Genomic DNA, 15624 nt, shown 5'->3' on the forward strand with positions numbered 1-15624 from the left:
GAGGTCAGTTTGATTTCATATTTTTCTAAAATTATATATATATATATACGTAAATTAAAAAGTCCTTCCGAAGCGGGTGACGGGATTTCGATTCCGGCGGCCGACAGCTTCTTACGGGCGACCCCCAAACGTAACTTCTCCCCCTTTTAAACGCCGACAATATGTAAGTATGAAATTTAAGTAAAATATCTTAATTAATCAAATATATGCATTTACCGCAAAATATCGCATAATATTTTCACCGATGATATCCTTCTTGTGGATATGACTAGAAAAAAAAAGTTGAGAAAAAAACTTAAATTATGGAGGTCTTCATTAGAGTCTAAAGGCCTTCGTTTGAGTAGATCTAAAACTGAATACATGGAATGTAATTTTAACAGTAGTAGATCTAGTGATAGAATTAAGACTATGGGTGACTGAATCATTAAAAGGTTTGAACGTTTTAGATATCTCAGGTCTATTGTTCAAAGTGATGATGATATAAACAGAAATGTTATTAATAGAATTTAAGTTGGTAGGTTGGTGTGGAGAAATGCATCAGGGCAATTGTGTGATAGAAAAGAATCGCTTAGACTACAATGTTTTATGGTGCAGAATGTTGGTCTTTAAAAGAAAAGAGTAAATCTAAGTTAAGTGTTGTTGAGATAAGAATGCTTGGGCGGATGAGTGGTTTGAAATTTAGAGGCAAAATGCAAAAAAGATGTATCTATGAAACGGTTGGTGTAACTCCAGTGGCAAACCAAATTAAAGAGTGTCGTCTTAGATGGATTGGTTATATTAAACGTCGACCATATGATGATTTGATTAGGAGAATAGACGTTTTAGATATGACTTATGTTAAGAAAGGTTGAGGTAGACCTAAGAAGACTTGGGCTTATTGTATAAAAAATGATCTTAATTTATTAGAATTAAATGAAAATATGACTCTCAATATGACAATAGAGAAAACGGATTCATGTAGCCGACTCCAATTAGTGGGACAAAAGCTTGTTTGTTTTTGTTGTTGTTGAATCTAATCTACTGCCACCTAAACCTCCTCAAGTTTCAAAACTTTACGATTCATTAGACTATGTTCACATTAGGACACTACAAAGAATATTAATAAATATCAATCCATTTATTCTATGCCACGGAACCAACTAAACGTGAAGTTGAAAAGAATTTATGATTCAATAAAAATTAATTTAATTATTTGGTAGAATTCTTTTCAATGAGTTTTAGTTATGAAAAATCCTATTAAATAAATTTATTTTCAAGTAAAAATAAAATAAATTTTGTAGAAAATTCATAAAAATTGTCAGTGCATGTGGAGGAGACTAAAATAATGGTGCAAATAGAATAAGGATGAACTAAAGTACTAAGAATGAAGTCACAATAAAAAATAAGCAAATTTCACCTTTTGAACTATAGCATCGCAGCTCTATACTTTATAGCATCAATGAACGGCTGTTATAGTACTAAAATTCAGATTTAACAAAGAAGACAACATTGAGGAACTTACCTAGGGCTTTACGACACTAAACATAGTCTAGAAAGTGTTGCAGCAGTGTTGAGGTGTTTGGCCAATGCTTTGCAATGTTGTTAGGGCTATCAAAAAAGCTAGTTGTTCGCAAACAACTAGTGTTCGGCTTGTTAAGTAACTCGTATTCAATTTGTTCTTTAAGCAATTAAGTCGAACCTGAACAATTTTTTTGAGCTCAACTTACAAACAAGCCGAAGACAAACAAAACTTTGTTTGTTCGTGCTCATCTCAATTTGGCTCGAAAATATTAAATAATTAAATAATAATATTTAATTATATCCTTTTTTATATTAATTATTTATATTGTATTTAAGTAACACTAAATTTTGTACCCGTGGTATGTATGTAAATGCTTTAGGTGATAGACATGTTAAAACATAAGAATTGGGTGGTATGCACGTAAATACACCTTCGAATTTTCCGCCCACAAAGAAAAAGTGGAAAGCTGCTTTTGGTTTGTTATCTACTTTAGTCCCAAATTGGGACTTTGGGATTCAATTTTTGAGAATCATTTAGTTGAGCCAATTTCAAATTTAAAATTTTTAGCATTTCATAATATCGGAAGAGTTCCTTTATGATTGAAGAAGATATATCAGTAAGTTATGAACTAGGACATGAATATTTTCAATTAAAATATTCAATCATTAATTAGAACAATACCTAATACAATTTCTTTATTTTAGTTCACATGGAATAATAGAGAATTAATCTAAAAGATTAGAACTTCTAGTTATACGAGAATACCAGAAGAAATAATCGCTCTTGATTAACAATCACTTTTACTATTATATATCAAACTATGAATTTAAATGAAGCAAATTTTGATGAACTCGTAAATTCAAATTTTATCTCAACCTAAAGTTAGGTATTACAAATTTTTTTATGTTATCCCTTTGTAAATTAGTTAAATAATATTATCACAAATATGAATCAACACCTAATTATTTTTAGAAACTAAATTTGATCCTCGAGGTAGCGATACTCTATTCATCTTATATTATTAGTGTGATATGTTCACTTGCATACATCGCTAAATAACTAATCAAATTCCAGTAAAATCCTATTCAAATGTTGTTCAAATCTTTGAGCTAAACTCCTTTATGGTAAAATAAAGAAGGAGATTAAATTTTGTATGATTTAAAGTTCATTTTATTGTTTAGAAAAATCACGTTTAAATTTTATCCAAATTTTTATTTAAATATTATTTAAAATCCTACCCAAATCTAGCCTAAAGTTTGCTCAAAATCCTGTTCGAATATTGCTCAAAAATTTGATCAAAATATTACTTGAATCGTATTTAAATCTTATTCAAATATTTTCAAAATTTATCTTACTCTTTCTCGAATTTTGTTGTAACTTTTGTACGAATTTGTCTCAAAATTGTTGATCAAATATTGCTTAAATTCTATTCAAATCCTACTACCAAAAAATAGTCTTAAGAGGCCAATCTCCGCACTGATTTACAAGCATGCTACTTTAAGTCCCAAACTTTTCTTGATTCATAGAGCCGCCTTAATTTACATGTTTGGGGCATCTCACCAATGAATCATTTTGCATACGAGTGCACATTCACCTCTACTAACACACTTTTTACTCCATCCACCGCATACACGCAAATGCTCCTAACTATGGGACCATTCAAGCTTATAGCCCTACTAAACACATTTTTATGTGTTCTAAACATTTTTTTTTATATTTGATCAAATGATTGCATACACTCCCACAAACAGAAATTTACTTTTACAACCATGAGTAGGACTTGTGGTAGGAGCGCTTGATTCAGCGAAAATGATCTTTAAGTGCAGTACTGCAAAGTACTAGAATCATGTTGATCTAAAGTTGATAATCCCTACTTTAACATGAGCAATCTCAGTCATTTGATCTTTGATTAGATAGCTCAAATTGGCTTTTTAAGTTAAAACTAAAGAGCCCATTGAGGCCTGTCATTGCTCACTTTCGAGTTGCATAATTTGTTTCTAGTATATTGCCATGCCAAAATACCTGTTAAGTGGCAAGTAACTATATCAAAGCCTTCTAGTGTGTTTCCATGAACTAACAATCTAGCTACAAATGCACGCACTGCAAATCACACATATTTTCAAAAAAATCTAGTTTACCAGTGGCTAAATTGTTCATAGTCATTGCAGAGGCATTTAAACTACATTTGAGGGTCATATGCAACCCAAACTATACTTAAGCTTTTCTTTTGGATTAATCTCTCTGCTCAATAAATTAGAGTTTGACTTGATTGACAGGGCCAAGATTAACGTCGCACCTCTAAGCATAATTAATTGATTTATCAAGACTCCAGCACACATTCCAAGAGGCCTTTATAGAATTATATATTGGCCTACACCTAGCTCATCATAGGACCACTCTATGGCATTGACTAACATTTCAAATAAAGTGTATATAACGTTTTGATCTACTTATGACATCTTTATGCATTATAATCAAGCATTAGTGTTGATACGCCACCAACAAATTTTCATCATCCGGCACGAATCTCGAAGCATAACATGAATCTCGAGACGATATTTTAAGGAAGAAACATTTAAATTTTGATAAAAAGTTATCCAGGGCTCCAATTTCAGCAAACTTATAGTTAAAACTGATCGACTCGATGAGACGGACCTAATGATATGAAAACTAGTCTAATCCGAGTCAAATCAAGCTCAGATCAGGTTATTAAACCACTCTTGGAAGATTTCTATGGAAGATTTCTATACACATTGGGAAGATCAAACAGATGTCGACACTAGCAAGCCTATACTTGAATAAAGCATCTCGACAAGACAAATCCAACGAGCTCAATATCACTCAATTCAGACATCGTTAAGACACTCAAATGTCCATTAAACGCCGCATGATTGAAGGAAACTCTCTGAACCGTCTGATTAAAATGGTTGATATTTCTGCATTAATTGCACCCAGAACACTATAAATAGAGCCCCACCCTCGCATTAGGAGAAGCTGAAGTTTGGAGAGAGAGCCTGAGGACTTGAGGTCGACCGCCGTCGACTGCAGCCGACCACAGCCGACCGTCGCCGACCACTAAAGACCATCACCAACCTCCGACGACCACCGCCCACCGTCGTCAACCTCTGTCAACCGTCATTGATGATACACCAAAAATATATGCATTTTTAGACTCATATGTTATATTCATTTTTTGTGATATTGCACTTTAATAGAAGATAATTTTATATTTTCTTGTAGGTTGTTGATTTTTAGGAATTGAAGCAAAAAGAATGGAATTTAGAGTCAAAATAGCATTTTTGAATAAATGCTCAGCGCCGACAGCGCCGAGTCGGCGCTGACCAACAGAACAGATGAAGAATTTTACTCAGCGTCCACGGTGCCAATTGACAGAGAGCGCCGAATTAAATTGCGGAACACTGGCGCCGACGGCACTGGAATGGGCGTCAATGTCGATTCAGCCCCTGTTTCTAGAAGATTCGACGAATTTGTACATTTTTTTAGAGTTTTTAGAGGCACCTATTAGAGAACCGACTCTATGTTTTATTTGGGGCCAAAATTGATCAGAAAAGTGACTCTTCCTGACATCTCATCGTCCCAATTCAACTTTCTACGCATCACACATTTTTCAATTTTTCACTCCACAACCATTTAGAATCCATTATTCTTATAATTTAAAGTTTTGTGATAATTTAACATTATTCTTATAATTTAAAGTTTTGTGGTGAGATTAAGTGTGAATTTTTCTCTAAGAGTGTTGAAGAAGGAGAAAAGTGAGAGATTTCTTCTTATTACATTTCCTATAAGAGGCTAAAAATGGATTTATTTTGAGAAAAAGTTTCATATAAGTGTTGTTTTTTTATTAGGTGTTGTTTGTTTATTATTGTTGTATGAATTTTCTTTTATATAAGAAATTTATGTTTTGTTGTATTTTTCTTATGAAGTTTGAGTAATTTACTTTATCTTTCTCCCGACTCTGAGATACGGTGAAATGAAGAGATAATATGAATGTGCCAATATTAAAATATAAAATAAATTGTGATGATTTTTAAACTCCGAACTTCATTTACTTTTCGATCAGGCCAATTAAATTGTTAAAATTTGTTGTGAAAAATATGATCCGGGAAATGGAATATGAGTTCTACAACAGAGTGAGGATCGCATTTAATTCCATGAAGGAGAATTTCGTTCATGGAATTAAGTACAAATAAATAAGAAAATATACTTTATTGGGTGTAGAATTGGAGAATCTTTAGAGTGACAGACTAAAATCTTCAATTTGATCTTAGTGTTTAAAAATTAAAGTGAGAGTTAGCCTTCAAGAGAAGAGAAGTGAGAGCTCTGGAGTGGGAGTCAGTATCCTCCTAGCCTAGTCACGGATTTAGGGACTAAACCTGGGATTTGCCAATAATTTTTTATAGCACTGTATCATGGTAGAGAATTAAAACTGCTCATATTAAAACTGCTCATATTTGGCACAATACATATTAGAACCATTTATCTCATCTCATTTTACCAAAACCTCATTGTAGTGGAAAAGATGTTTTTTCACATAATAAATCTTCATCACATAAACATAGTTTATTAGTTTAGTAGTTATTGTTTAAACTTTGTATTTCATTTTTGTTATTAGTTAAATAATTTAGTTGTGATAATATCTCAACATTCGAAATTAGTGACAGTAATTTCGTTTTGACTTTCTGTGAATTTCTTAGTAAATTTATCATTTTAAATTTAAATCTTCCTTGTGTGATCAATATTTGGGGCTTAAATAGAAAGGCATTTATTACTTGATAACGATACGTATACTTGCGTAGAATCCCAACATTAATTGTTTGAATTTCTTTTTAATAAAATATTGCATTAAGCTTTTGGCACTGTTGCATAGCAGAGTCAACTATATAACTTTTACACAACTATATTCTCGGGATCAATCGACTACCACTAACCACTATCGATCACCACCAACCAGATGTCGTTAGTCTATGTTGTAATCTAAAAAATATAATTACCCTTCCCGTATGTGGGACAAGGGATTTCTGTAATCATCAATCAATAGTGAATTTCCGCAACTGGGTCAGGCCCTGTGGTTTTTCCCTTACTGATTTTCCACGTAAAAACTTCTAGAGTCATCACCGTTTGTTTCTTTTTCATCTGTGTGTGTGTTGAACTTTTGTACAACACTAAGACGATAGTTCGTTACTCTACCGCCGCCAATTTTCTACACGCATCAAGTGCCATTTTTTATTATTTCTTGACTATCAACAGATGAATTTCCTAATCTAGCCATCCTCTCTCAGACTTGAATTATTAGTCAACCTCCAAGTATGGAGTAAGCTACATAAACCCATAGAGCATTAAGCAAGCGTAGATGATGGATAATAAAATAGATTAAAGCCTTTGAATCTTACTCTTAGCAAAGTCTATTAGTTGAAACAATGCGTAACAAAAAAAGGACCACTGATGAATGAAACTCAAGCTATGCTTGCAATGAAGTAAGGTGAGGACTTTAAGAAAAAACGCACAATTTGTGGTTTGAGAGTAAAATCTTTTAAGTTGACTAGAGATTTCAAACCTTTTTTCATTCCATCCCCTTGGCAACATACAAACAGCGCCTAAAAGTACAATATGAACATATAGTTCTCTGATATATAATAAATACAGCGCATCCGATCGGTCAAACCTCATTTCTGCAAAAATCAGGGAATCTCATATAACTAAAAGTTAAGAAATTTTTACTTTCTGTAAATTTCTTAGTAAATTTATCATTTCAAATTTAAATATTCCCTGTGTGATCAATATTTGGGGCTTAAATAGAAAGTCATTTATTACTTAATAACGATACGTATACTTGCGTAGAATCCCAACATTAATTGCTTGAATTTCTTATTAATAAAATATTGCATTAAGTTTTTTGCACCGTTGCATAGCAGAGTCAACTATATAACTTTTACATAACTATATTCTCGGGATCAATCGACTACCACTAACCACTATCGATCACCACCAACCAGATGTTGTTAGTCTATGTTTTAATCTAAAAAATATAATTACCATTCCCGTATGTGGGACAAGGGATTTCTGTAATCATCAATCAATAGTGAATTTCCACAACTGGGTCAGGCCCTGTAATTTTTCCCTTACTGGTTTTCCACGTAAAAAAATTCTGGAGTTATCACCACTTGTTTTATTTACTTGTTTCTTCTTTTTCATCTGTGTGTGTGTTGAACTTTCGTACAACACTAAGACGATAGTTCGTTACTCTACCGCCGCCAATTTTCTACACGCATCAAGTGCCATTTTTTATTATTTCTTGACTATCAACAGATGAATTTCCTAATCTAGCCATCCTCTCTCAGACTTGAATTATTAGTCAACCTCCAAATATGGAGTAAGCTACATAAACCCATAGAGCATTAAGCAAGCGTAGATGATGGATAATAAAATAGATTAAAGCCTTTGAATCTTACTCTTAGCAAAGTCTATTAGTTGAAACAATGCGTAACAAAAAAAAGGACCACTGATGAATGAGACTCAAGCTATGCTTGCAATGAAGTAAGGTGAGGACTTTAAGAAAAAACGCACAATTTGTGGTTTGAGAGTAAAATCTTTTAAGTTGACTAGAGATTTCAAACCTTTTTTCATTCCATCCCCTTGGCAACATACAAACAGCGCCTAAAAGTACAATATGAACATATAGTTCTCTGATATATAATAAATACAGCGCATCCGATCGGTCAAACCTCATTTCTGCAAAAATCAGGGAATCTCATATAACTAAAAGTTCAGAAATTTTTACTCAACAAAGGCTACCACTTCTCCTGGCTGGACATTCTCTAATTCACAGTGAGAAATCTCCCAAAGACAAATGTTTGAAGTCCTAGTTTTTGTTCCAAACCATGATCAGATAAATTAAACACTATCAAAACCCCCAACAGATTCCAACTACTTAAACTCCCTCCAATTTCACGATTACTCCTAACAACGAGCAAAAGATATATCTCAATGCAAGCGATCAAAATCCATCAGATTAAATGTTTTGGCTATCAAATCCCTAGAATAACAGAAGTTCAAAAGTTCATAATCCCCAAATTAACAACCAACATTTTAATAGATATCCTCGAAATGCCCATGGGTTTGTCCAGCTGAACAAACTGTACTCTAGGAAATGAATCTGCGGGAAGAAAGATACTGATTTTTGGAGGAAAACAACACGATTGCTAGATATTCAAACCAAAACCACAAAGGGGCAAAGGATAAGAAACCTGTCCATCTTTCTTGGAGAATCTAACCCCGCGACTCGCAAGGTCAGAGTTCCTCAAATCAGGTGAAGCAAGCCGCGAAATGAAGAACGGCCGCAGGGAACTTAAAGCCATTTTAGAGTTTCCGAACTCGCCGCCGATTGCCTGTTGCAGAATCCGATGCCGCAAACTCTGAACCGGGTTAAGAGTTAGTATTAGTGTTAAATAAAGTTGCCTCGTTGAGAACTTACGTACAAGCTTTTGATACTGTCAGTGTTAGAATCGTTTGATTATTTAGAAAAAAATAATATGTAGATAAATATTATTGAATAATATGCAGATAATACTAGCACAATTTCAATTATATATAATTGGTCCTTTCTATGATTATTTCCTTTGGTTTTAAATTAAAATAAAATAAATATTTTTTTTTGATAAAAGGTCAATTAAAAATTATATTTATAATATTTTTCTCCTAATTCTTTTATACTTTAGAAGATTATTTGTCTTATGACATGTGATCTTAGCATAATCTTGATTTTAACACTTTGATCCCCAAAAGCATCATCAACATAAAAAGGTCTAAACGGTTCATCTTGTGTTCATCCTCCTTTTCAAATCTAAAGAAGACAAGGTAAGGTAGTGCTTACACTTTGGTAGATGTCTTTGGCAAATAGATATTTTGAAATCCATGTTTTATCAACTATTTGAGAAGTAGAAGTATTTTTTACTTTATTAAAATAACTACTAATGTGAGAATTACATTGATTTTAATTGCATAAGCTCATAAATGAAGACGAGGCAACTTAACAAAAAAGAATAGCATCCATGGCTGATTTTCTAAAATTGAAAATCACAGTATAACCTGACAGAAGATTGTGCTTATGTAGCATGCTAGCCAATGCTTTCTTTTATCTTTCTTGATGGAATTGAGCTAACTGTCTCCTCATCTATATTGAGAAAAAAATAAAAAGTCTTGAGCTTAGATAATACATAGGAGAGGAGTGTCATCAAGTGAATGAATATTCGGTCCACTGAAATAATTAACATTTCTTAGCACTCACATCTTTATTTTTTAACAAAATGCCTATGACTTACAGCTAATTTTGCTAGTCACTAAGATCGACGTCAATTTTACGAGTGACATATCTATCCTTCAACTTCTCCTCATTTTAAATTTGTGGAATGTATATTGAAATATGAAAAACAAAATTTTGAACCAACCCCATAGATACATATCAAAGAATTATATGATGCTAAATTTTCTTCGTGTGGCAAATGTCTCGTAGAGCATTAGAGTTTTACTTTTGGCCAACAAGTCGTTACCCAATGTGACTTTCTGGCATTTAAATAAACAATGTACCATTCATTAACAAGTTACCACAATATTTTTTAGCTAATGTGACATTTTTATAATGGTGTTATATTTCATTAATAATAAAGTCCACTTTATGTTGTTTTCCATGATGTTTTGGATCATATAATAACATAAGAATGCATCAACACAGTTTATTATTGGGTAATAAACTATCGAGTTTACAAAAGTTTTTATCCATAGAAGTTAGGATTATCATTTTGTTAAGCCTATTTTAGATGTTTGAAGTAATTGACACAATTCTCTGCTTTTCGTTAGCTTTTTGCCCCATTATAACATTAGAGATTTAGCATGTTAATTATATTTCAGAAATGAAGCTATGGTATGATTATTTTCTTATCAAATAGTAGAAAGCTCATTTAGATTTATGGCAGCTTTGTGAATCATTTTGTTGATGTGGTTAATCAACTTGTCAACATTGAGACAATGATAAGTGACTTGAATGTAACCTCTTAACAATTTAAAAGTTAACCAAGTAAAAGTGTTGGAATTTGTCTGAAGGATTTTGGGGAATTTCTCCTTAAAAAATGATTTTTAAATGTAAAAACATTGTCGATTTTATAATTAGCCTTTAGAATGGTGTAATGAATATACAACAATGTTGTGCAGCGTACGTCCTAATTCTTTTAGGATTCCGAGGTTGTCGTTCGGTACGACATAAATCCTCCTATCTTCTTAGGCTATTTGCACAATCGGGTATCGTGCAAGTGTAGGACCTAAAGAATAAAATCGGCAGGATTAAACACTAAATAACTTTTCTTCCAAAATATAAAGTCAAACAATATGATAGTTTGGGATGTCGTTGGGACTTAACTCAAAATCTGTGACATCCCCTACTTTTACGCTCATTCGAACTTCTAAAATAATTGTTCCTATTTTGAGTCATTCTCTTTTGACTTTGAAAATCTTGAATGCATAACCATTGATCTTAATCGAGAGTTTTCTTAAGCGACTCCAGTCATTTAAGATGTAATTAACTATAGGGGTTTGTCTCTATAGGTAATTAAGAACCTAAGTAAAATAAACTTTATCTAATCCTAATATTAGATAGAAGAACTTGTCAGTCATACATGAAAGGTTTCGCAGATCGAATAGATGTCATAAATTAGTTAGTTTATGTAATCAAGACCGCTATCAAGTGATATGCTTGCCTTTCAATGTGATATGTCACTTGTGGTGGTGTGCTCGGTTACTTAAAATATTAAGTATATGAGATCTATTTGGTCTCATTATTTTTCAAAATTAAAATACTACTTTTCAAAAATCAAAATTAAATGTTTAAGCTCTTATGACTCTATCTGGATTAAAAAAAACATATTAGAAATTATACTCGCCAATAATATATATATATGAAACATACAAAGAAAGAATGAGGAACGAATGACTCAACTACAAAGCTAAGTTGCTCCATAAAAGGATTACAATTTTGTTTGGATCAAGAAAGTCTCTAATCATTTACACTGCACTAGACAAACCACCTAATAATATCTCAATATTGAGTCAGTCGAGTTGAAAAGTAAGAGTCTTTTTCTTGTGAGTCTAAGACATTTTAATCTTAAAGACCCCATTAATATATAAGGGGAATATATTCACACATTTTATGTTAATTTTAAAATCAGCTTGAATGCCATACGCGAAAGTATAGACAGGGAATAAAAGTGAATATTTAATACCTTGAATGTTCTAATACAATATTTAATTAGAAGATATTTTTAAGATTAACTTTTATAGCAAAATATTTTATCCTAAAGAGATTGTTCGTGATGGTATCTAGACAAACCACAAGCATAATTAATAGTGAGCATATGCAATTTGCATTAAAGAACACATTCAATATAAAAAAATAAATAATAAGATGCATGTCGATGGACCGACAACATATCCCAAAGAAGAAAAATGGTCGTTGGGCTCCATATATATATATATGTTACTAGGATGATACAATAAATATATAATTAAAAATTAAGTCCATATCTAGTGGAAGGAGAGCTAAGTAGTACATCCAGAAAACAATATTAATTTCAATCATCAAGCTTCTATATATTATATATGATGCTCTACAAGAAAAAATCACTTTAATATGTCAGTGCACAAGTCTTGAACTCAGTAAAACACACAAAATGATGCAAAACATAATCATCCATTAAGGCAAAGGACTCATAAATAATAAGATTTTGGTTATCATTAAGCTTTTATTACGAAACTCATATATGTCAAAAACAAAGCAACATGAAAGTCATCTGGAAGAACTCATAAAGTCATATGACTCATCAAATATCTCAAGAAAAAAATACAAGCAAAATTTAACACAACAACACAACATAATATTTAATATTTTTTGGATTACACAAAATGATAACCCAAAAAAGCAATGGTGAAATATATAAAGACAAAAATGAAAAAGACTCCCAAGCAAAAAAAAAGTCTAAATTATACAACAGAAATAACCAGAAATGCATTTTTTACTTCTTAACTAAAGTGTTTATAATATGTTCCCTTAAATTGACCAATATCAATATCTTCATCGTCCTGATGTTTTCTCGGTTCTTTTTATAGCACTCGGAGTCACTAGTTTGTATATTTATATATCATCGTATAATTTCCTTATTCGAAAAAGAGTGCATTTGGAGCGGCTTGTGCTTATCCTGAGCGCGGCCTGCGGGATTTGACCGGCGGCCTGCGTTTAGTGTAAAACTTTAACAACGTTTTTGGATAAGCTACCGAAACGTGTTTTCCAAACTGTGAGGCGGCGTTTTGAAAACACCGCCCGCACTTAGAAGTTGTCTCAAATGGGTTCTAAATCTCTCTCCTGAATTATTGTAAGTGATTCGAAGAGGAGTGAAATTGAATAGAAATAAAATACTTTAACAAATAAACAAACTAAAAAAATAAGGGAAAAGACTTTATATATTGGTAAATCTCATGTGATAGGTTGAGAGTATACGTCCAAACAGAATCGGTTCGAAGTATCTCAAAACACAACAACTATGAAGAGAATCCCTAGATATATCACCTATAATTAGAGAACCAAAAAGAGAATTTTTATTATGGAGTCAGCAGTCTCCCAGAAGAATTTATACTAATGGTTAATTTCATCATAGGAGATACCCATGAATACTTTAGATAAAAAAAAATTTTTTGCTTATAATATCATGAACCTAGAGAATATGTCATCAAAGTATGGTTATTTCGTATGATAATACCTGAAGATTTTAAAGCTTTCGATAAGCCACAGGCCCACAGGTATAGAATGATTCTCTCACGTTTCAAATGGGTAGCGACTCATCGATATATATAGCATACGAATAACCAAAACCATCTCGACGATGATATCCTTTTATGTCAGAGCTCATCGGGCCATCAATGCAGATGGAGAATTACTGTATCTCAGATTTGTGGAAACTCATCAGCAATCGGACCGTCAAGATGATATCAACAAAGTCAAAAGTAGCGACATAGCTAGAAGAGGGTCAACAAGAGGAAGGGTCGAGTAATCCTAAAAGGTAGAGATAATCAGGTCAAGGCACCACAGACCCGTCATCCCAAGCCACTAAGACCTTAAGTCTACCTGGTCATGAAGGTAGTCGACCTAACACGTCTAGAGATCTCCAGTCAGCAATTTGTGAATTGTTTCGTCCATGGGAACCTCGGTAGCCCTAAGGTCAAAATAATAAAACTCTATCATATGACTATCATGTGAAGCTCCGAGAGATGAGACTTATACTTGTCGAAATGCAACGATGCCTTAGAGAAGGAAGAAAAATGGGGGTTCAACTACAAAACTGAATATGCTAATAAACAAATGACTTGCACCCGTCCAGGTCTGGAGCCTTTTAAGACCCTAAATCTATTAGACAACCACCTAACTAAAAATTTATATTGGGCAAGTCAGGTTAGAGAAACAATGGGGCTTCTCCTCTGGACATGCAATACAATGTAGTGAGCTAATCAATCATAATATGATGGCTCTATTAAATATGACGGGGGTGATTCATATGCATGCAGTTTAAAATCTGACCCGAAGGCTATGTAGGAAAGTAATAGTACAAATTTTAAAGTCTTAAATATTTTAATCTTAAATTTTTTTATTTTTTGAATATTTTATTAGGATTTTGCAGCCTATATTGCATTTGTGATTAACAAAAAAAATATAATTAAATACATTTCAAGCATGTAAACATGCGATTGAAAACTAGAAAATAAACCAAATTAAAATAATAAAAAAGTGTTAGTGTCACAGAGTTAGCAACATATCTCAAAAAAAAAAGTGATTGGACTCTGCATATACATGCCCAATTCTAAATCTATACATCAATATCAAATATTGAATTAAGATACATGACACAAGCTACTGCTCCTGGTCCCCTCGCCAAAATGCCTCGAAACCTGTGCCTTAATATTATATTCATTATAGGGCTCTCATAAGGATAGGAAAAAAAAACTTGACCTGCAAGAAAATATGTTAGCAAAAAAAGCTATCTACAAGCAATATGTATAAGCCATGCTTGGTGGGGGAGTTAATCAGCACCTGCAAGCAAAAGTTATCATGTAAATCATCACATACTTCCCATTTTTATTGTACATGTGTATGTGCATATACATGACATGAATTTCTGCAAAAGACCGACCTAATATACTACTATATATACAAAAAATCGGCATACACAATAAAAACACAAAGGTGCGCTTGGCTATAACATACAAGCCAGCATAACACTATATTCATAAGTGTCCAAAAAACTACAGATTATTCTAGTCCTAGCCTAGCACAATATCTAATGAAAAGTGTCACAACCAAGATCTATATACTCAAGGTAAAGTTTTTGGTTACCGTATGACTTTGATAGGGTCGTCACACCGGCCCTGTCCTAAAGATCCAAGAGAACTAAAACACATTACAAGAAAAAGGATGACATTTAAAAGAGGTGGCCTCATATATGGCTTAACATATATAATTTTTAAAGTAAGATGTAAAATACTTATAGTAGCAAAAAATATCCATTTTCTTATCCTTAAAATAATGTCCATAACGCATGTGACTTGTTTTAGAGTCATTGGATTTTTAACACAGTCATACTATTTATTTCTCATAATACAAAATCATATCACTCCCTGAGATATCCTCATGGGCAATGCTCGTTTGAGTATCACGACCAACAAAGATGTCACTCTCCTAACGAATTAGACAAGCGATCAAGACAAATTGGCAAACATAAAAAAATGCAAAAAAAAACCCACATTGTGATCATTCGACCAAAACGAGAAACAATCATAACATGTGCCCAAAAGAGATAAGCAAACACATGCTAATGAATACAAGAATGCTTACAACAACATAACAAAAAAACAAGATGTACCAATAAAATAAGCTATTTATGGGAAGGAATTACTTCAGCACGAGGGACTCGGGGGGTCATGTAACAAACAAACACTAGCTATGAGTAAATTTGCATCGAGTAAATGGATACCTATAATGAGGATTTACACCTTTTTCGAGAGGCACTCAC

General features: G+C 32.7%; 1 protein-coding gene across 1 annotated transcript in view; it reads right to left on the bottom strand.

Moving 5' to 3' along the window:
- Positions 1–8970, bottom strand: part of LOC110018925 — a 17905-nt gene extending 8935 nt beyond the window's left edge. Inside the window, exon 1 of the mRNA XM_020716402.1 lies at positions 8767–8970. Coding sequence (XP_020572061.1) covers positions 8767–8877 — 111 coding nt within the window. The 5' untranslated portion in view covers positions 8878–8970. The remainder of the gene's footprint in view (positions 1–8766) is intronic.
- Between the last annotated feature and the right edge of the window lie 6654 nt (positions 8971–15624).

This window comes from Phalaenopsis equestris, unplaced genomic scaffold (genome assembly GCF_001263595.1).
Source record: "Phalaenopsis equestris unplaced genomic scaffold, ASM126359v1 Scaffold000036, whole genome shotgun sequence".
Classification (NCBI taxonomy): domain Eukaryota; kingdom Viridiplantae; phylum Streptophyta; class Magnoliopsida; order Asparagales; family Orchidaceae; genus Phalaenopsis; species Phalaenopsis equestris.